The following is a 21,471-nucleotide window of genomic DNA, read 5'->3' on the forward strand; positions in this document are numbered from 1 at the left end:
CTCTCTCTTTGTCTGTTTTTGTCCCGAGTATCAGCTTCCTTCTGTGTAGAGTGTAGCAGTTCTCTTCAGTGGAATCTGGGACAAGAGGTGGGGAATAAAGTCTAAAGCCTCTGGATTAGGCTCTAACCTTTTGGTATTGATCTTTTTCCTGCCTACCTTTTTGTCAAATCAACATAGAAAACGAAGAGGACCCAGAAGAGGATTTGTCAGAAACAGAGACTCCAAAACTCAAGAAGAAGAAAAAGCCTAAGAAACCTCGGGACCCTAAAATCCCTAAGAGCAAGCGCCAAAAAAAGGAGGTGAGTGGGTGCCTGGATGCAGGGAATGAGAGAAAGAAGGGAGGAGCACCATCAGGGCTTGGAGGGCTAGGGGCGTTTGATTCTTCCTCCGGGATGTTGAGCCCTAGGGCCTGGGGATGAGCCTTGGGCTGTCCTGAGGCCAGCATGTGTGTAGCATGTGTGTGTGTGTCTCCCTCTCCCCTTCCCTGCTCCAGCGTTTGCTCTTATGCCGGCAGCTGGGAGACAGCTCTGGGGAGGGGCCGGAGTTTGTGGAGGAGGAGGAAGAGGTGGCTCTGCGCTCAGACAGTGAGGGCAGCGACTATACCCCTGGCAAGAAGAAGAAGAAGAAACTTGGACCTAAGAAAGAAAAGAAGAGCAAATCCAAGCGGAAGGAGGAGGAGGAGGAGGATGACGATGACGATGATTCAAAGGTGCCTGGGCCTCCATCCTCTTCTCTGTACTGTTACCTTCTGTCCTGAGTTTCCTGACACCCTACCTACTTTTTCTTTCCAACTACTGCTAATGATTTCCTCTCTGCTCTCCTACCCTTACGACGTCAGTTGCAACTCAACTCCCCTTAGCGAGCACGGGCACTAGATGTCAGGTCTTTGACCTCGTTCTCTCTGCAGGAGCCAAAATCATCTGCTCAGCTCCTGGAAGACTGGGGCATGGAAGATATTGACCACATGTTCTCAGAAGAGGATTATCGCATGCTGACCAACTACAAGGCCTTCAGCCAGTTTGTCAGGTAAACAGGAGGTGCTTCTGTGCCCTCTTCTCATTTCTCCTTCCCTCTCACATTCTTCAACATTTCCCTCTTTTCTCTTCTTGTTTGTCTCTGCACCAGACCCCTCATTGCTGCCAAAAACCCCAAGATCGCCGTCTCCAAGATGATGATGGTCTTGGGTGCGAAGTGGCGGGAGTTCAGCACCAACAATCCCTTCAAAGGCAGTTCTGGGGCCTCAGTGGCGGCAGCGGCAGCGGCGGCGGTGGCAGTGGTGGAGAGCATGGTGACAGCCACTGAGGTTGCGCCTCCTCCTCCCCCCGTGGAGGTGCCTGTCCGCAAGGCCAAGACCAAGGAAGGCAAAGGTGAGATGGGACTCAGGGGCACTCGGGGTATTGTAGAGGAAGCATGGGGATGCTGTCATTCCGAGACTAGGAGATAGGAGGGAGGAATGGAATTTGGATTCAGGAGGGAAATTTGGGAAGGTGAATGTTGGGAAACCAGGTTAGGTGGAGAATATTTTATTTTCCCATGTTCTGCCTTGCAGAGTGTATTTGGATTGTATGATCTTACTTGCTTGCTTTTGATTTTAGGTCCCAATGCTCGGAGGAAGCCCAAGGGCAGCCCTCGTATACCTGATGCCAAGAAGCCTAAACCCAAGAAAGTAGCTCCCCTGAAAATCAAGCTGGGAGGTTTTGGTTCTAAGCGTAAGAGGTCCTCGGTGAGAGCCCAGCCCATGCCTTTCTTTGGTGAGGGTGCCGTGTCTAATTGGCTGCTGCCCATGTCAGGATCTGGCCTTCACAGTAGGCGCCTAGGGTGTGGGGAGGTGGTGTAGAACAGGTGACGAGGCTGCATATATGAGTCCTTGCTGGGATTCTGGTGCCTGAGGAAGAGAGTGATCCCTTCCCTACCACTTCCCTTCCCCTTGGCTCAAGCCTCTAACCTTACTCCTTTTCATTCTGCCAGAGTGAGGATGATGACTTAGATGTGGAATCTGACTTCGATGATGCCAGTATCAATAGCTATTCTGTTTCTGATGGTTCCACCAGCCGCAGTAGCCGCAGCCGCAAGAAACTCCGAACCACTAAAAAGAAAAAGAAAGGTGTGTTTCTTTTCTGTATTTTTATGGGGATGGGATGGGTGGGATGACTGGGGAGGAATCTCCCTAAGGAGATAGGGGTTGGGTTTATCTCAGGGGTAGGGGTGGGGGAGGTAGTCTGTGGCTAATAACTGGGCTTTCCCTCTTCCTTGCCCAGGCGAGGAGGAGGTGACTGCTGTGGATGGTTATGAGACAGACCACCAGGACTATTGTGAGGTGTGCCAGCAAGGTGGCGAGATCATCCTGTGTGACACCTGCCCCCGCGCTTACCACATGGTGTGCCTGGATCCCGACATGGAGAAGGCTCCTGAGGGCAAGTGGAGCTGCCCCCATTGCGTGAGTGCCCGGCCACCATGGCCTTTCGCAGCCCTTGAGAGGTGGGAGGTGAGAAAGCGCTGTGGGCCCAGGTGGGAGTGGAGATGGTGATGGTGCTGGTGTGAGCTTTGGGAAGCATTCAAAGGGATGGTGGGCATGGTTCCAAGGTGGGGGGTTGGGGGCTGATAATCTGACTCTGTGGTCCTTTAGGAGAAGGAAGGCATCCAGTGGGAGGCTAAAGAGGACAATTCGGAGGGTGAGGAGATCCTGGAAGAGGTTGGGGGTGACCCTGAAGAGGAGGATGACCACCACATGGAATTCTGTCGGGTCTGCAAGGATGGTGGGGAGCTGCTTTGCTGTGACACCTGTCCTTCCTCCTACCACATCCATTGCCTGAACCCCCCTCTTCCAGAGATCCCCAATGGCGAATGGCTCTGTCCCCGCTGTACGGTGAGTGGCCAGCCCCAGCCAGGGTTGGGGTGGAGTCTAACAGAAGGGTTTACCCCTTTCATGTGTAGGCTTTGGGAGGCTGAGGTGCAGGAGAGGTCACTGGACACCCCCAAGCAGAGGTTTTTCCTCCCTTGTGTAGTCCTGGAGAGGTTGCAGCCAACTTCAGAAGGAGCTGATGCTTTGCCACTTCTCTTCAGGGGTGGGGTGGTGTTCTTCCGGCCAGGAACCTCTTCTCTGTCTTGGCACCCAGCCTCAGGGTCTTGGTGGTTTAGATTGGTTTCATGGGCCATTACTGCTTTTAGATTGAGAGAGGAATTCTGGGCTCTTGATCTGTGGGTTTTCTGTGCTTGCTTGTTCTCAGTCATTGTTGAAGCCTAGCTACTGGCTCTGTTAAGCCTGCAGGAGTATAATGTCACACAAATCCTGGATGAAGTCCAGAAACAGTGAGGGAATTCTATCATTCTTTCCGTAGAAGGGTCCTGGAATGAATTCTTACTGAAACGAGATTTTATAGTCCTTTGATAGGGTTGAGGCTGTGGGCTGTCCCATTCCCCTCCCCCCCCAATGGTAATGATTTGATATTTGATCCAATTTTTTTCTCAGTGTCCAGCTCTTAAGGGCAAAGTTCAGAAGATCCTGATCTGGAAGTGGGGTCAGCCACCATCTCCTACCCCAGTGCCTCGGCCTCCAGATGCTGACCCCAACACTCCCTCTCCCAAGCCCTTGGAGGGGCGGCCAGAGCGGCAGTTCTTTGTGAAATGGCAAGGCATGTCTTACTGGCACTGCTCCTGGGTGTCTGAACTGCAGGTAAACCTGGCATAGGTGTGATGCAGGCAGGGGGCAGGGAGCGAGCTTGATGGATGGAGGAGCATGTGCAGCTCCTTGGTGATTGGTCTTGTTTTCTGCTGGCAGCTGGAGCTGCACTGTCAAGTGATGTTCCGAAACTATCAGCGGAAGAATGATATGGATGAGCCGCCTTCGGGGGACTTTGGTGGGGACGAAGAGAAGAGCCGGAAACGAAAGAACAAAGACCCTAAGTTTGCAGAGATGGAGGAACGATTCTATCGCTATGGGATAAAGCCTGAGTGGATGATGATCCACCGAATTCTCAACCACAGGTACCAGTGGACCTGGGCAGCCTGCTGCCTTTTGTGGACATACTTGGGGTGGGCATTGTATCCCCAGGGAGTGGGCATACCGAGGGTGGGCAGCAAATCCATGGGATGTTGGCATCCTGGGGGTGGGCAGTGTATCCACAGGCTGCTGCCAGACAGATTAAGAAAATGGATGTCACCAGTGCCTGACACTTAGAGGAGACGCATATTCAATATATTATTATTAACCACATTTGGTTCAGTGTTTGAGCCATAGGGGACGACAGAGGTAATTTCTGGTCCAAAGACTGGTACAGCAGAGGCTCTGAATACCTGTGGTGTCTGGCCTTCCTAGAGGTCAGGTTTGGAACATAGGTTATTGGCTTACCTTTCTGAGAGCAAGGCTGTCTTAGAAGGAGAGGAGGTGGCCTTCTGGTTCAGGGTTTTTCCTCCTTGACCTTGCAGCGTGGACAAGAAGGGCCATGTCCACTATTTGATCAAGTGGCGGGACCTGCCCTATGATCAGGCCTCCTGGGAAAGTGAGGATGTGGAGATACAGGACTACGACCTGTTCAAGCAGAGCTATTGGAATCACAGGTGAGTGGCTTTAGTGAGGATGAGCCACTTACGAGAAGGACCCTGGACAGTGGGGTGATGTTGTCTTCTTTAGGGAGTTAATGAGGGGTGAGGAAGGCCGACCAGGCAAGAAGCTCAAGAAGGTAAAGCTACGGAAGTTGGAAAGGCCTCCCGAAACTCCGACAGTTGATGTGAGTTGGGGCGGAAGAGGAAGGCGCGCTTTGTTGGGTGGGAGGATGTGTGTTGGACACTCCAGGCTAACTGGTGCTCTAAGGGGCTGCAGGTAGGGACTGTGGCTGAGAGTCCTTCCCCTAGTCTGCTTCCCCACTTCTCCACATCTCTCTAAGCCAGAGGAGTGCTGGGGTTACTTCTGCTGTCACCAGAAAAATGAAAACGTAGCAGGTTGCATTTGCATGATTGAGAAAGTGTTACCTAGCAGGGGGTCACAGCCCCAAGTGTTTATGAAACATATTAGAACCTGGGTTTTCTGACTCTTAATCCATGGCTCAGTTCCTCTTGGTTTTATTTGTAATATAATGTGAGGAGGATGGTTAAGGTTAAAAAGATGAAGGGAGGGAATTTCTTGCCTGCTCGTGACTCCCTTATTTCATCCTTCAGCCGACAGTGAAGTATGAGCGACAGCCAGAGTACCTGGATGCTACTGGTGGAACCCTGCATCCCTACCAGATGGAGGGCTTGAATTGGTTGCGCTTCTCCTGGGCTCAGGGCACCGACACCATCTTAGCTGATGAGATGGGCCTGGGGAAGACTGTCCAGACGGCAGTCTTCCTCTACTCCCTCTATAAAGAGGTAGGAAAGCCAGGCTGTGGGCATTTCATGTGGGTATTTCTCACCCTCTTATACTCTGTGGAGAGAGAAAAAGGAAGGAAAAATTGGTCACTGACCTTGAAGAACACTAAATGATATTAAGATGGAAACGCATTCACAAAGATTGGAGGAAAGGAGCCATGGGTGGAAATAGTGGTGGGTGCACCCAGCCTCAGTCCTGGAGGTGAATGTGTTGAGATAAGCAGAGTTGAGGGTGGAACTGGTATGGGAAAACTTATGGGAGACTTTCTCTGTACAGGCGGGTGGGCGTGGCTGGAAAGGGGCAGGCCAGGCATTTCCAAATGTGGAGAAAGGCAGGTGGGAGACGCAATTCCTGCCAGCCCTCAGCCAGCTCTTGGGGCAGGGGTGGAGGTGGGCGCTGGGGTGCTAGTGTGTTGGGGCCCTCTGTCCTCACTCTGCTTCTCTTCTTTCCCAAAGGGTCATTCCAAGGGCCCCTTCCTAGTGAGTGCTCCGCTTTCTACCATCATCAACTGGGAGCGGGAGTTTGAAATGTGGGCTCCAGATATGTATGTGGTGACCTACGTGGGTGACAAAGACAGCCGTGCCATCATCCGAGAGAATGAGTTCTCCTTTGAAGACAACGCCATTCGTGGTGGCAAGAAGGCCTCTCGCATGAAGGTATCTCAGTGGAGGGAGACCGCCCTAGAGGGAGTCGTTTGGGCCGAGTTGCCTTCTGACTCAGGCCCTGGAAGGAGGAAAACTGTTGGTCCTTTGGGGTCAATCACACTGGGTTGAACATCAGTGATCAGGCTGCCTTCTTGTGCAGAAAGAGGCATCTGTGAAATTTCATGTGCTGCTGACATCCTATGAGTTGATCACCATTGACATGGCAATCTTGGGTTCTATTGACTGGGCCTGCCTCATCGTAGATGAAGCCCATCGGCTCAAGAATAATCAGTCTAAGGTGAGGGGTTGGGGCCAGATTATGGCATCCAGTTTGTTTTCTAGTACCTACTGCTCATTAAGGGGAGACCTAGGAAGAGAGAAGGGAAACATGGTCTCTGTCTGCCTTTTTCGCTGTGATATCCCTTGGGGGCTTATAAGACAGATGGAAGTGGGCATGGGGGTGCTTCACTCTTGGGCAGTGAAACAGCTCGGGATTTGCATAGGGCCCTCTTTTCATTGCATTTCACCTGTCTATCTGTTCACCAGTTCTTCCGGGTCTTGAATGGTTACTCACTCCAGCACAAACTGTTGCTGACTGGGACTCCGTTACAAAACAACCTAGAAGAGTTGTTTCATCTGCTCAACTTTCTTACCCCTGAGAGATTCCAGTAAGTGTTTATTCATAACCAGCTCTTAATTGTTTTTGACTTTCTGTTGCCCAATTCCTATATCACTTTCCCCCTCTCCCCAACAACTTCTTCCTTTCTCTTTCTGAAGCAATTTGGAAGGCTTCTTGGAGGAGTTTGCTGACATTGCCAAGGAGGACCAGATTAAAAAGCTGCATGACATGCTGGGGCCTCACATGTTGCGACGGCTCAAAGCTGATGTGTTCAAGAACATGCCATCTAAGACAGAGCTGATTGTGCGTGTGGAGCTGAGTCCTATGCAGAAGTGAGTCGGAAGGGACGAAAGCATCGACTCTGTCTTGCAAATACAGTTAGACTTCTGCCAGTCTGCAGGGTGTTTCTTTTTCCTCTGTACACTGTCAGAGTCTGGTGATGGGAGCGACCAAGGCTGGGGCCTTTGGTTCTCACCTATTTAAAGTGGTGGTGGTGGTGGTGGTGGTGGTGCTTTGGTTTTCCTTAGTCCCAAAGTGGGATGTGCTGGAAGGAAGCTCTCCGACTGTGGGACCATGAGTCATGTAAAAGCTCTTGAGTCTGACTTGTCTTTCTATCTTGCCCATGTAGGAAATACTACAAGTATATCCTCACTCGAAATTTTGAAGCACTCAATGCTCGAGGTGGTGGCAACCAGGTCTCTCTGCTAAATGTGGTGATGGATCTTAAAAAGTGCTGCAACCACCCATATCTCTTCCCTGTGGCTGCAATGGTACGTTGGGTGACCTCTCAGTCCCGCCTGGTTGAAGCTGCTTCATTTCTTTTAATATTTTTGTTTGTTTGTTTTGCTTCTTTGCTCAGGAAGCTCCTAAGATGCCTAATGGCATGTATGATGGCAGTGCCCTAATCAGAGCATCTGGGAAATTGTTGCTGCTACAGAAGATGCTCAAGAACCTTAAGGAGGGTGGGCACCGCGTCCTCATCTTCTCCCAGGTATTAACGTGGTCTGGGCTGGAGCTTGAGGGGACAGCAGTAGATAGTGTTCAGCAACACGAGCGCAGGGATTATCATCAGGCTCCCCTGTAATTAAACTATGCTCCTTTTCCAGATGACCAAGATGCTGGACCTGCTGGAGGATTTCTTAGAACATGAAGGTTATAAGTACGAACGTATTGACGGTGGAATCACTGGGAACATGCGTCAAGAGGCCATTGACCGATTCAATGGTGAGAGAAGGAGTGGCTTCAGTCCAGGCATCCTCATTCACTTGTGTCTTGGGACTGATCACTCATTCCTGGGCATCTGCTTTTCTGTATGGTTCTTCTGGATTTTTGTCAATGATATGGAAGAGTGAAGCTTTTGTGAGTCTTAATTGGGAGAATGTACAGAACTATTCACCCAGAAGCTTTTTTTTCCCTTTAGAGTCTTAGCTTTTTTCTGCTAGAAAGAAGTGCATTTTATTTAACCCTCCTGTATCTTGAAGCCCTTGGAGGGATCAGGACATACCCAAGCTCCAACAGCAAGTTAGGAGCCGGCTTGTCTCAGTACCTGCTGCTGCCACATTTTTTTTTTTATTTCTACTTTTTATCCTAAAGTAATTTTGGACTTAAAGAAAAGTTGCAAAAAAAAATACAGCTTCGTTTAATAATGACAACTTGTATAACCACAGTAAAACTATCAAAACCAGGAAATTATCAGTGGTGTCATACTGTCACTAAACTCCACACCTTAATTGCATGTCGCTAGTTGTCTTCCCTAATGTCCTTTCCCTGTTTGAGGATCCAGTGCAGACCCCCATTGCCTTTAGCTGTGTCTCTTCCTGTCTGTGACAAGTCCCCATTCTTTCCTTTCATTCCTGCTGGGGACACGTCTGGTGATTACTGGGCAGTTACACTTGTGGGCTGTCTCTTCCATTTGGGTTTGTCAGGTATTTTCTCATGATGAAATCGAGGCTTGACATTTGGGCAAGAAGAACACAGAAGCGAGCTTGTCCTTTTCAGGGCATCAGACAGCAGGAGGTCGTGAAGCTGATAATGTCCCATTGCTTGCAATGTTAGCCTTGACCACTTAGTGCAGGTGGCATCTGCTGAGTTTCTCTGCTGTAAAGGCACTCTCTTTCCCATTGCAGTTGGAAATATTTGAGACCATGAATAATACGCTGTTTCTCATTAAACTGTCAAAATGATTGCACTATCCATTGGTGGACCTGTTTACAATTACTACTTGCCTAATGAGACAGTTATTAATCAGAATTCAGGAGACACTTCTAATGGTGTTTTTGGTTCCCTTCTTAGCACCGGGTGCTCAGCAGTTCTGCTTCTTGCTTTCCACTCGTGCTGGAGGCCTTGGAATCAATCTGGCCACTGCTGACACAGTTATTATCTACGACTCTGACTGGAATCCCCATAATGACATCCAGGTGAGCAGAGGTAGCAGCTGAGGTATACGGTGACTTACTGGAAATGTGCAGTGTTCTCTGAGAGCTCCACCATCTGGAATTAGTTGTTTCAGGGGAAACAATAAATTCTTTTTATGTCTTTTACCTTATCATAAGCCGTAAGCCAGAGAGTTTGGGTTAGCTATGGTCCTATTTTGGGTAACCTGATAGAGGATGGTGTCTGGGGCCAGGGGTGCAAAAGGAAGTTTTGTATGAAAACAAGCTGCAGCTCCTGCCTTGTGCTAGATTTAGCTTATTTGTGAAAGTCAAGGCAAGAGTGGAAGCAGGAAAATATGGTTACTTCAGTTTCTTGCTTTGGTTTGTGCCCAACTCCAGGCCTTTAGTAGAGCTCACCGTATCGGGCAAAATAAGAAGGTGATGATTTATCGGTTTGTGACCCGTGCGTCAGTGGAGGAGCGCATCACGCAGGTGGCAAAGAAGAAGATGATGCTGACGCATCTAGTAGTTCGGCCTGGGCTGGGCTCCAAGACTGGATCCATGTCCAAACAGGAGCTTGATGACATACTCAAATTTGGCACTGAGGAACTATTCAAGGATGAAGCCACAGATGGAGGTGACCTATCACTTGTTTTGGTGTGGGGCTTGGCCTCTTGAAAGGGTATCTTTGATACCTAAGGTCTGGAGGCTTGGACTTAGGGTCTTGTGGGACTTGCTTTTTCCACTGCAGCTGCCAAAGCTGACTCTAGAGGGTACGGACCCCTTATTCTTTATAGGAGGAGACAACAAAGAGGGAGAAGATAGCAGTGTTATCCATTATGATGATAAGGCCATTGAACGACTGCTGGACCGTAACCAGGATGAGACGGAAGACACGGAATTGCAGGGCATGAATGAATATCTGAGCTCATTTAAAGTGGCCCAGTATGTAGTACGGGAAGAAGAAATGGGGGTGAGTATGAGTCCAAGGCAATGTCGTGCTTGGTGACAGGTCTGGAAATTAGACTTGTGGCTAAGGTGGTATTTGAGACAAGAGGAAAACATCTGTAGGGAAACAAGCACATTGATGAGTTGATGTACATCTCCCTCTGAAAGTAAATAACATCTGAGCACTCACACTCTCATCTTTGTCATGGCTGTCAGAAAACACCCAAAACATATACTAGCTCTTTATCAGAATCCCATTTTCTCTTAGGTATTTTATTAGCCCTACGAATTTTTGATTACTATTTCAAGTCTGTTCAGAGAAAAGGCAGGAGAGGAGATACATACCTAGGCAGCCTATTTACCTGTGCTTTTTAAAACATTAGAATTATTTTCCCTTCCTTTTCTTGGTCTTTTTTAGTAAACAAAACAAAACAAAATACTAAAACAATGATTTAACTGTGTGGCTTCTGTAATAATTATCCCCCAAATGATATAGTAAGGTATAAAATATAAAAAAACTGCTCTGTCTTGTGGTCCCCTTTAAACACAGCTCAGGGTTCTCTGAATTGACATAGGTTTCTGGTTGTCTTTGTCATCTTTTCTCATCCTTCCAACTCAGAACCGTCCCTCTTGCTGTGTTTTTCTGATACATAACTAATTTCTTTGTTCTTGAAGGTGGTGCTGCTGAACTCAGTTGTGTGAAGCTGTGCTGAAAAGCCTGACAGGTCTATAGGCCAGTAGTAGTCAGTCAAAACTGCCCTCCCACAGGGTGCTCGGCCTTCCAGTCAGGGCAGGAGCTGCGTATGGAGCGTACAGGAGTGATTGGGCAGCGTGCGGAGTGGTGGGAAGGTGGGGTTCCGTCCCTCCTGTTGATAAACCTGCTAACAAGCACTCAGGTATATAAATGGCCCTCTTGTTAGTGGGTGCATCTGCTAGTTTATAAGATGTGAGAATTTCATCTTTTGAATTAATGACAATTCACATAGTTCACAATTTGAAAGATACAAAGGTATCTCTTTCCCTCCCCTGTTCTCTGGCTACCTAGTTTCCTCCCTGGAAATAACTGATATTTCCTGTTTCTTGTATATTGTTCTGAAAATATTTTATGTACATACAAATTACATAAATATCCATCTCTATGTATAGATGGATATATAAATACACGTTTATATACACATGTACATGTGTGTGTATACACACATATTTTTTTCCCTTAAACACAAAAATAGTTCTTTATATGTAATGTTCTTTACCTTGCTTTTGTCCACCTAGTAAATGTTGAAGATTTAGTCCAATCAAGACATAAAGACCTCTCCCACCTGACTCTTTTGGCAGCATAATGTGTCCTTATTTGGAAGTATCATAATTAATTTAGTTTTTTAAATTGAGGTATAATTGGCATGTAACATTAGTTTCAGGTGTACAACATATTTGGTATTTATGTATGTTGTAATACGATCACCACAACAAGTCTAATTAACATGTTACCACATGTAGTTACACATTTTTTTTTCTTGAGAACTTTTAAGGTCTATTCTTTTAGCATCTTTTAAATATATAATACAGTGTTATTAACTACAGTCACCCATGCTGTTCATTAACATCCCTATGACTTATATGTAAGTTTAAACTTACTTTAAACTGGAAGTTTATATGTTTTGGTCCCCTTCATTCCCCCCTGCCCCTCCTCTCAACCTCTATAATTTATTCAGTTAGTTCCATATGATGGACATTTAGGTTATTTCTAATGTTACCCTATTAGCAGCAGTTTAATTCTAACGTAAGGGATTTGGAATTAGTTCATGATCCTGAAGTGTCTGAAAAAAAAATTAAAAGGCTTCCAGAAGAGCATAAACATTGGGATGTAAGAGAATACATGTATATATCTATTTATACATATACAAGTATGTATATTTTTATATACAAGAGATAATACACATTTCTAAAGAGTTGGTAAACTTATGTGGTTTATGAAGAATAGACGGCTTATGGTCCTCCTCTTCTCTTAGGAAAATCTTTTGCAGTATTTTAGAACCTTCTGCGTTCTGCCTTGCTAAGTCTTTAAAAAAAAGCCTTTTTGTTTTGCTATCTCCCAACTGTATATGTGTCAGTAAAAGGGATTAGAAAAAGCATATTGTCTCTTCATCCTTCTCTTGTGTTAACAGTGCCATCCTGTTTTTCTCGAGTTATGTTGACTGCTAATTATGAAGAGCCATGTCCTGTCAATAAAATTTCTTCCAAGTTCTTAGGTCCCAGCAGGCAAACCAAGTATTTCAGAGGTCAATCATGCAAAGGAGCTAGCGGAATTGGAACTGAGGTTAAGGGATAGCTGGTGGTGCTGACTTCAGCAACCCTGAGCCCTGGCCCTCCCTCTGTCCCAGGAGGAAGAGGAGGTAGAACGGGAAATCATAAAACAGGAAGAAAGTGTGGATCCTGACTATTGGGAGAAATTGCTGCGGCACCATTATGAGCAGCAGCAAGAAGATCTGGCCCGAAATCTGGGCAAAGGAAAAAGAATCCGTAAACAGGTCAACTACAATGATGGCTCCCAGGAGGACCGAGGTGTGTGTGGCCGGCCCCACCCCCCACCCATCGGCCGTTCCACTAGAGCAGTGGGCCCCGCTCATCTGCCCTCTCTCCCTCCAGATTGGCAGGACGACCAGTCCGACAACCAGTCCGATTATTCAGTGGCCTCAGAGGAAGGTGATGAAGACTTTGATGAACGTTCAGAAGGTGAGGGCTATGCCTTTCTGCTGGTTTTTAAAATATTGCTTTGTCTAGTACCCTTGGCCAGTGTCACTCATGCATCCTTTTCTTCTTGCAGCTCCCCGCAGGCCCAGTCGTAAGGGCCTGCGGAATGATAAAGATAAGCCATTGCCTCCTCTGTTGGCCCGAGTTGGTGGGAATATTGAAGTAAGTGCCATACAGTTCTCAGGAGGAGTGGCTAAGTGCTGATACTGGGTCTCTGATAGAGTAAGATCTGCCTCCTCTCACCTAGGTTCCTTCTTCCCTAGGTACTTGGCTTTAATGCTCGTCAGCGAAAAGCCTTTCTTAATGCAATTATGAGATATGGGATGCCACCTCAGGATGCTTTTACCACCCAGTGGCTTGTGAGAGATCTGCGAGGCAAATCAGAGAAAGAGTTCAAGTAAGTTGAGAGCCAGAGTGGCTAATGTAGAGTAAGGGCGTGAACCTCTGGTGCTAGTCCAGGCTATGCAGGGAAAGCAGTGGTTTCCTCTACTCAAGTTGGCAGGTAAGGCTGGTAGAACAGAGGAACCCTGGAAGAGAACCTGGGCCATGGGATGGGGTCTGGAGAACAGCCTTCAGTGTGATGGTGGGCTTTACCTAGTTGTCTCTGATAATACCGAAGTGGAGGTGGGAAAGAATCTGATCCAGGAGTTGACATGATTGCTGTTTAGCTCATTTCTCTATTTCTTCACTACAGGGCTTATGTCTCTCTTTTTATGCGGCATTTATGTGAGCCAGGAGCAGATGGGGCTGAGACCTTTGCTGATGGTGTCCCTCGAGAAGGCCTGTCTCGCCAGCATGTCCTTACTAGGATTGGTGTCATGTCCTTGATTCGCAAGAAGGTGAGCCCTGACTCTGTCTGCATTGTTCAAGGTTTTGGGGGGGACCGACCAGAGGGCCAGCAGGAAAGGAGCCTAGGGCTGGAAATGGGTCTTCAACTTCTTGTCCCATTACTACAGGTACAGGAGTTTGAACATGTTAATGGGCGCTGGAGCATGCCTGAACTTGCTGAAGTAGAGGAAAACAAGAAAATGTCCCAGCCAGGGTCCCCTTCCCCCAAGACTCCTACACCCTCCACTCCAGGGGACACGCAACCCAATACTCCTGCACCTGCCCCACCTGTTGGTAGGTCTGCCTGGACTGTCATTCTCCTCCCCATCTTGTCCTGGCCTATACTTTTTTGCTTCTCTGTGCTCAATTCTAACAAGGGGTTCTGGCGGGACACACAGCAAGCTCCCTCTCAGTTTAGGAGAGCCGTCCTAAGAATGGGGCTGACTCTTAAAGGCACGAGAGGACAATTTAATATGAGACAAACTGAGAAGGCATGACTTTCTGATCTAGGTCTTTCTTTCTAATTAATTGTCTTCTATTGGTCTGCAGAAGATGGGATAAAAATAGAGGAAAATAGCCTCAAAGAAGAAGAGAGTGCAGAAGGAGAAAAGGAGGTTAAATCTGTAGCCCCTGAAGCCACTGTTGAGGTAAGAGATGGGGGTAACTGGATGCCACACCACAGGCAAACGGATAAGTTCACTCTTCCTTTTGGATGCTGGCCTGTCTGCTTTAATTTCTGTCTTTTTTTCTTTGAAGTGTACACAGACCCCTGCTCCTGCCTCAGAGGATGAAAAAGCCCTTGTTGAACCTCCTGAGGGAGAGGAGAAAGAAAAGGCTGAGGTGAAGGAGAGAACAGAGGAACCTATGGAGACAGAGCCCAGAGGTATCCACAGTTTCAAGCACTACAGATCCCTGTATGAACCAGAGTTGCTCTTGGATCTAGCCAGGCTGTAGAAATGTCAGGAGGAAGTGGCACTGATGAAACCTGCACACTTGATTCTAAATTGTGAAGTTACTACCCCGTTAAGACATCAAGATTTAGGTTTAAGACTGTTCATTTGGATACAGTATGGAACAGAGAACACTGTTTAGACTCTGCATGCCATCTGTTCCCCCAGGTGTTACTGATGTGGAGAAGGCGGAGGAGAAGTCAGCAGTAGATTTGACCTCCATTGTGGTGGAGGACAAAGGTGGGTGTTTGGAGAAGCTGACTGGGGGTTAAAAGAGCTCTGGAACTAGAGCAAGGACTTTGTCTCTGGGGCTTCCCTACCCACCTGCTGCCCTATCCCCACCCATAGAGCCGTGTTTCCCAAAGCTAAAGGAGTGTGGTCTTCACATTTGGTTGTCACTGGGCCGGTGGCACCTTTTCTGGGTTTGTGTGGAGAGAGGGTAGTAGTGGACAGTTACTGCAGCACATGCTGCTATGGGTAAGGGCCACGGTGCTGGGCTTCTGTGTGGAGCTGACATTTTCTTCTCTGTATCCTGTAGAAGAGAAGAAAGAAGAAGAAGAGAAGAAAGAGGTGATGCTTCAGAATGGAGAGACCCCCAAAGACCTGAATGATGAGAAGCAGAAGAAGAATATTAAACAGCGTTTCATGTTCAATATCGCAGACGGTGGTTTTACTGGTATGGAGACAAAGGGCCCCTGGGGTTAAAAGGCCCTGAGGTGAAATTAGGGTTCTTGTCAGAAGCCAGAGACTTCTCCTTGCCTAGATGAGAACATACCAGGCTGACTGCAGACTCCTCTGGGCTATGAGTCAAAAAACCAGGGGCTTACTACTAACTTGGTAGCTGGGGGCAGGAATATATAGCATTTTGGATTCTCACAGGTACTTGCCTTTTCTCCTTAACCTTCCCTAAATCCTTCTTAGAGTTGCACTCCCTTTGGCAGAATGAGGAGCGGGCAGCCACTGTCACCAAGAAGACTTACGAGATCTGGCATCGACGGCATGACTACTGGCTGCTGGCTGGCATCATAAAGTATCCTTTGCCCGAGTCTGGGCTGCAGTTCTAAGGTTTCTGAAGGTCCCACAATTTGAGGTTCTTTTTCTTCTCACTTTGTTTTTCCTGAGCAACTTTCCAACAGCCATGGCTATGCCCGGTGGCAGGACATCCAGAATGACCCACGCTATGCCATCCTCAATGAGCCTTTCAAGGGCGAAATGAACCGTGGCAATTTCTTAGAGATCAAGAATAAGTTTCTAGCTCGAAGGTTCAAGGTGAGCAGCATGGGGAGGAACACAGCATTGGTGGCGGCCAGTGGAGTGTGAGGGCCGCAAAGAGGGAATCTGTTCATTCAGCCACACTGCTTATTGTTTTCTCCTGTGCACTTTGCTTAATTTCCTGTATTCTTGAAAGGCTTTGCTCCTAGGTATCTTAAATATTAGCGAAGACCGATAGACTTGAAAATTAACCATCTGTTCAAGGGCTGAAGATGACTGTGCCTACTGAAAAACAAAGACTAGTGCCGTGGGGGGTGGGGCACTGTAGGCTGAAGTGTTTGGGAAAGAAACAGCAGTGGGATTGACTTAGATCTCTGAGGAGGCAGAGCTGTCAGTGGGTTAGTGGTACTTTTTTCTGGGTCTGAGAGTCCCTCTGTGGGGAAGAGCTGGGTGGGTGCAGGGAGGAAATGCAAAGGCAGAACTCCATTTTCAGAATCACTAGGGCTGATGAGCCCAGGACTGAAGGGAGTCTCACTCAGGAATTCAGAAATTGTATATTAAGGGCATCTTGTATGCAGACCATCAAAATGGGGTGCCATGAAGACAAGATATGTGGATCTTAAGATGAGTGTAATTGGGGGAATAAGAAATGTATGCTAATAAACCTTCAAGCATTATGTGCCAAGCAGCGAGTCACATAGGGGATACAAAAATAAAGAAGACATAGTGCCTGTCCTCAAGAAGCTTTTGGTTTAAAGTAGAAGCAAATGTATGAACAAATGAATGCCATTCTCTGTATTGAGAGGGAGACTGCTGAATCCATATGAAAGTTCTCCAGAGGGAATTTGGGGAGTGGGGACAGAGCTCACAAATGGCTTCTTGGAAAAGATGGCACTCAAATTAAGTTTTGATGAATGTAATTGAGATTGTTGGATAGAAATAAAGCTGTTTGAACCAAAGGGATTAGGCTAGGCAAAGACAACAGAAGGCAGCAGAGTTTACGGTGCTCGGAAACAACAAACAGTACCACTGGGCTGAGAAAGCACTGGTGTTGGGTGATGGTGGGAGGTAGATTGGAGAGAGAGAGAATGCTAGAAGTCAGTAGGTGGGTTTTGGCACCAGATCAGAGAGTTTGGACTACAGTTGATGGGCAGCCAGTGAAGGCTGTAAAGAGCTGTGCTTAGAACCAAGGGAAATGGAAACATTTATGAGATTATAGTGCTGTTGTGGAGTTGTGAGGTAGTGGGGGTGAGCATGATGCTGGTTGTGGAAAATGGAAAGGATAAAGTAAACGAGACAAAACACCAAAGAATTTACAGGATTTACTGATTTACTGTAGGGGTCAGCAAAAACCTTTGCTGTTTAAAGGGCTAGATAGTAACTGTTTCAGGCTTTGTGGGACATAGGGTTTCTCAACTGTGAGAGTGTATAAACAACCACAGGTGATAAATAAGTATGAATGTGTTCCAATAAAACTTTTATCTACACTGAAATCTGAACTTCAAATAATTTCTATGAAGTGTCACAAACTACTCTTATTTGACTTTTTCTAAACCATACAAAAACATAAAAACATTTTTAGCTCTTGGGCCATACAAAAACAGGCAGTGGGCCAGATTTGGCCCACGGGCCATAGTTTGCCAACTCCTGACTTACTGGATTTGAGATACAAAGGATTCCAAAAATAACTGAAGTTTGAGCTGAGTCACGAAGAAAGTTATCATCGGTGTATCAAGGAAGTGAGAGGGAACAGTTTGTAGAAAAGAGTAAATTCAATTTTAGACAAGTCATTTGATGTTTCTCACAAGTAAATACCCTCCCACTACCCCTACTACCATAAGCAAGTGGGATCAAAGAGTGCCCAACCATCCCTGAGTGGCAGCAGAACAATCAGTGCTTGAGATGCAGGTTTGAAAAGCATTTGTGTGGAGGTGCTGAAGATGCTAGGAGAGGAGCACTCTCTTGGGAGAATGCTTTAAAAGAATAGCAGCAAGCCCAGGTATCCTAGACAAAGCTCAGAGTTTGGGGCAGAATGAGGAATTGGTGAGAGAGATGGGTTTACAGATGAAAGTAGATGCTCATTCTGTTTGGGGATTAAGCAGGAGGCCCTGATGGATCCAGATCTTGTGGAAGAAACGACAGCCCATTATTCTCATACTGTCCTTTTTCCTGACCCCCTAATGGAATCGTTCTCTTTAAAAACCAGTGGACACTGAGCGAATTAAGTCTCATAATTTAGGAATCACCATTCTGTCTCTTGGAATATAATTCAAGGACCCTGTACACAGCTCCATCAGACAACATGTGCCAAGTGTTGCAGTGTGATTTTTGGTGGGGGGTGTGGAGGCAACCTGGATGTCCAGCATTGGGAATGTGGATAGGCAGAATGTGGATTCAGATCCTGGAGCATTAAGCAACTGTTAAAACAACAAAATACATGTGAAATAACAACATAAGATGTAATAGGGAAAGAAAGAAAAGCATTTTGTACAGAACATCATTCTATAGATTAGAAATGTGCACATGAAACAATACTGAGCCTTCAAAAACAACACACAAAAAGACACAGTATATTCAAGGGGTTGCTTCTTAGGGGTAAGTAAAGGAATGGTAGTGAGGGAGACAAGAAAGAATAATTTTAAAGAGTTAAACAAGTAAAATAGTATGGTAGTATGTCCATAGAATGGACTACTGTGCAGCCATTAAAAGTCATCTTCTATAAAGAACAGTTAATAATAAAGGAAGACTATATAGCTTTGAGTGAAAACCCAGTATAGATAATGTATACAGAATGCTCTCAATTACGTAGGAAATAATGCAAAAGAAAGCCTCACAATGTTAATGGTATCTCTAGGAGGTGGAATTACTTGTGATTTTAATTCTTTATACATTCTGTATTTTCTAAATTGAGTCACCATTTTTATATTAGAGCAAATGAATAGAGGATAAAGAGTTTTACATTTATCTCCAAAGGGGGGTTAAAAAAAGCAATGTAATGTTGAACTGCTTGGGTGTGGGGAGCCATCCAGAAGGTTCTTTATAGGTTCTGAGGCCTGTCAGAAATAAGCAAACAGTGTCAGGCCAACTCCCATCTCCTCTTTATCCCTTGTCCAGCTCTTAGAACAAGCCTTGGTGATTGAGGAACAGCTGCGCCGGGCAGCTTACCTGAACATGTCAGAGGACCCCTCTCACCCTTCCATGGCCCTAAACACCCGCTTTGCTGAGGTGGAGTGTTTGGCGGAGAGTCATCAGCATCTGTCCAAGGAGTCAATGGCAGGAAACAAGCCAGCCAATGCGGTCCTGCACAAAGGTAGCCAGTGGCTCTCCTGCCTCCTACTGACTCAGTCTCCTTCCTCTAGCCCTCTCCAACACACATTCCCTTGTTCCCAAACCTTTTTCAGCCCCTTTGTCTGGAAGCTTAGGATGTGCTGGGGATCTTTGCCTTCCTCCTTGGGAAGCTAATATTTTAGTGGCAATCAAGGACAGTAGCTCTTTGCCTCTTTTAATGTATTCAAGTTCTTGGAGGAGGAAGGCAAACCAGAATATAGTGTCTGTCATCTTTGGTACTTTAGAGGTAACGAGGTGATTTAAGATCCCTACAAATTCTCGACCTCTTTCAAACACCTTGTTTCTAATTAAAGTTAAAACATTTGGGGGGCACGGGGGTGGAAGGTGAAATGAGGAAAAGAAGAAGGCTGTTAGAGGGAAGAGGGAGATAGCTCCAAAAGGTGGGGAGAAAAGACAGGAAACAATAAGAATAAGCTTCTCCTAAGAAGTGGAGGAAATAGAGACAGGAGCAAGGGACAGTGAGAATTAGGTGACTAAAAAGCAAAGAATCATGGACAGTTGGAACTGGACTGTAAAGAGCAGGAATTTGAGCATGGTTGTGCTCAGATCAAGTGAGTCAATGGCTGAAGACAGTACTCAAGCACGTCAGTCATGGTCACTGAGAAGTGGGAGGTGGTCGCTGTGGTAAGGGTCTCGGTGCTGAGCACTACAGCTCACCACCTCTTTTTTTCCTCTGCACAGTTCTGAAACAGCTAGAAGAACTGCTGAGTGACATGAAAGCCGATGTGACTCGCCTTCCTGCTACCATTGCCCGAATTCCTCCAGTTGCTGTGAGGCTACAGATGTCAGAGCGTAACATTCTCAGCCGCCTGGCAAACCGAGCACCTGAACCGACTCCACAGCAGGTAAGGCCATTTTCTTCTGGCCAGCTGTTCGAGCAGAGCCATGCCAGGACTTGTAACCCTGCTCTCAGTGCCTGGCTTCAGGCTCTCTGTCCCCTACTAAGCAGTCAGGTTGTCTTACCATTGGGTTCCCTGGGGATTGGGTGAATGCCTGTGCTCTGGTATTCTGACTCCTTGGCTCTCTCTCCCTACAGGTAGCCCAGCAGCAGTGAAGAACCAGACGGACACCACCTCCACCGCTGAGCAGTGACCTTCCTCACTTTCCCTTGCCCAGCTTCTCCTCTGGGGGCCTGGGAGACCCTCTCCTTCCTTCTGCCCCATCTTCCATGTTGTAAAGGAACAGCCCCCAGTGCACTGGGGGAAGGGGGAGTGAGGGGCAGTGGTGCCCTTCCTGCTGGAGAGACATGCAGCAGTAGCGCCGGCGCCATCTGCAGGGAGCTGGCGGGCTGGCCTTCTGGGCCCTGGCTTCTCCCCGCTGTAACGTCTGTTACACACGAACTGTTATGGGTTCCTGCCAGGCTTGAAGAAAATGATCTGAATTTCTTCCTCCTTTTGGTTTTATTTTGTTTTGTTTTTTCTCCTTTTTGGGCGTATTCAGAGTGGGCCGGGCCCCTGGGCGAGACACAGCTACCTCTGTTGGCATCTTTTTAATACCAGGAACCCAGCGGCTCCAGCCACTAAGCAGCTAGAATGAAATAAAGTGTTTAAAAAAAAAAAAAAAGGAAAAGAACCAAAAGCATAAAAAACCACAGCAAATTTCTTGATGAAAACTGAAAATAAAAGTTTCCTTGTATTTTAGTGCTCTGGCTCAGTGTGGGTGCAGTGCAGGGGTATGAGTGTGTATGACAGGAGCCCTGAGAGTCCTGTAACTGAAAACCAAGGGTTACCTTGCGATCTGATACTCCACGAAGGAGCCGTATTAAGTCTGTGTGCATGTGCCTGCCCTGTGTGCTCTGGGCTACGGATGACCGCCATCTGTGGGAAGTGAGAGACTCCCAAAACTAACCTGGGTTCAATGCTGCACTGCTTGTTCAATGGCTCTGACCTGGACTAAGTTAATCTGGGCTGTCGATTTCTCATATAAAATAGATACCTTCCTCATAGCGTTGTGAAGCTAAAACCAATAAAGTGCTTGCAACAGTTTTCAGCAGTTACTAAGCACTCCTTGGAGTTCGTTTGAGGGAGGGCTGAAGTTCCTAGGAACTTGTATTAGGATGTAAGATGTCTTCCGACCTCCAGGTGTCAACCTAGAGAGGAACCTTACCTGACAGGCTGTGCAGGATCCTCTGGGGTCAAGGAGGACTTCCCAATCAGAGGATTGCAAGTAGGTAGGCGGCGTGGGAGTCTGTGATCTTGAGACCGCGGGAATGCCAGCAGGAAGGCCCAGGTTCTTAGGCATTACTTTGAGGGAAGGGGACAACTTTGAAATAACCAGTTTTTCGGACCTAACTCTACAGTAAGGTAGAAAGCCGATACCTCCAGGGAAAAGCTGGGGGCTGAAAGCGGTCCCGCCCCCATAGTTTTCTCCACCCTCGGTGTGTCAAGCTCAGCGGGTCCGCCTCCCCATTTTCTCTGGCTACGCCGCCAGTAGCGTTTCCAGGATGCGCTTG

At 47.1% G+C, this 21,471-nt stretch overlaps 1 protein-coding gene and 1 non-coding gene across 13 annotated transcripts in view; both read left to right on the plus strand.

The window, feature by feature from the left end:
• CHD4 (chromodomain helicase DNA binding protein 4) overlaps positions 1 to 20,659 on the plus strand; it is a 25,116-nt gene extending 4,457 nt beyond the window's left edge. The window contains exons 3-40 of one of the 12 annotated variants that reach the window (XM_017645895.3): positions 178 to 299; positions 494 to 709; positions 908 to 1,026; positions 1,126 to 1,367; positions 1,596 to 1,723; positions 1,969 to 2,104; positions 2,259 to 2,437; positions 2,627 to 2,866; positions 3,470 to 3,673; positions 3,779 to 3,984; positions 4,426 to 4,557; positions 4,631 to 4,727; positions 5,155 to 5,346; positions 5,803 to 6,003; positions 6,152 to 6,289; positions 6,538 to 6,659; positions 6,769 to 6,942; positions 7,239 to 7,380; positions 7,470 to 7,601; positions 7,717 to 7,834; positions 8,903 to 9,027; positions 9,382 to 9,619; positions 9,780 to 9,955; positions 12,312 to 12,492; positions 12,577 to 12,663; positions 12,755 to 12,843; positions 12,945 to 13,078; positions 13,376 to 13,520; positions 13,638 to 13,803; positions 14,059 to 14,156; positions 14,266 to 14,392; positions 14,628 to 14,699; positions 14,998 to 15,135; positions 15,381 to 15,489; positions 15,596 to 15,728; positions 18,786 to 18,984; positions 19,701 to 19,864; positions 20,056 to 20,659. In XM_017645895.3, the coding sequence (XP_017501384.2) occupies positions 178 to 299; positions 494 to 709; positions 908 to 1,026; positions 1,126 to 1,367; positions 1,596 to 1,723; positions 1,969 to 2,104; positions 2,259 to 2,437; positions 2,627 to 2,866; positions 3,470 to 3,673; positions 3,779 to 3,984; positions 4,426 to 4,557; positions 4,631 to 4,727; positions 5,155 to 5,346; positions 5,803 to 6,003; positions 6,152 to 6,289; positions 6,538 to 6,659; positions 6,769 to 6,942; positions 7,239 to 7,380; positions 7,470 to 7,601; positions 7,717 to 7,834; positions 8,903 to 9,027; positions 9,382 to 9,619; positions 9,780 to 9,955; positions 12,312 to 12,492; positions 12,577 to 12,663; positions 12,755 to 12,843; positions 12,945 to 13,078; positions 13,376 to 13,520; positions 13,638 to 13,803; positions 14,059 to 14,156; positions 14,266 to 14,392; positions 14,628 to 14,699; positions 14,998 to 15,135; positions 15,381 to 15,489; positions 15,596 to 15,728; positions 18,786 to 18,984; positions 19,701 to 19,864; positions 20,056 to 20,073 (5,639 nt within the window). In that variant the 3' untranslated portion in view covers positions 20,074 to 20,659. Of the gene's footprint in view, positions 1 to 177; positions 300 to 493; positions 710 to 907; positions 1,027 to 1,125; positions 1,368 to 1,595; positions 1,724 to 1,968; positions 2,105 to 2,258; positions 2,438 to 2,626; positions 2,867 to 3,469; positions 3,674 to 3,778; positions 3,985 to 4,425; positions 4,558 to 4,630; positions 4,728 to 5,154; positions 5,347 to 5,802; positions 6,004 to 6,151; positions 6,290 to 6,537; positions 6,660 to 6,768; positions 6,943 to 7,238; positions 7,381 to 7,469; positions 7,602 to 7,716; positions 7,835 to 8,902; positions 9,028 to 9,381; positions 9,620 to 9,779; positions 9,956 to 12,311; positions 12,664 to 12,754; positions 12,844 to 12,944; positions 13,079 to 13,375; positions 13,521 to 13,637; positions 13,804 to 14,058; positions 14,157 to 14,265; positions 14,393 to 14,627; positions 14,700 to 14,997; positions 15,136 to 15,380; positions 15,490 to 15,595; positions 15,729 to 18,785; positions 18,985 to 19,700; positions 19,865 to 20,055 lie in introns of all 12 variants that reach the window. The other 11 variants (XM_017645896.3, XM_073223579.1, XM_017645899.3 and 8 more) reach the window with 11 other exon arrangements.
• On the plus strand, positions 13,839 to 13,977 carry LOC118970674 (small Cajal body-specific RNA 11). Its single transcript, XR_005058728.1, has one exon.
• Positions 20,660 to 21,471: the final 812 nt, after the last annotated feature.

Source organism: Manis javanica, chromosome 15 (assembly GCF_040802235.1).
Source record: "Manis javanica isolate MJ-LG chromosome 15, MJ_LKY, whole genome shotgun sequence".
Classification (NCBI taxonomy): domain Eukaryota; kingdom Metazoa; phylum Chordata; class Mammalia; order Pholidota; family Manidae; genus Manis; species Manis javanica.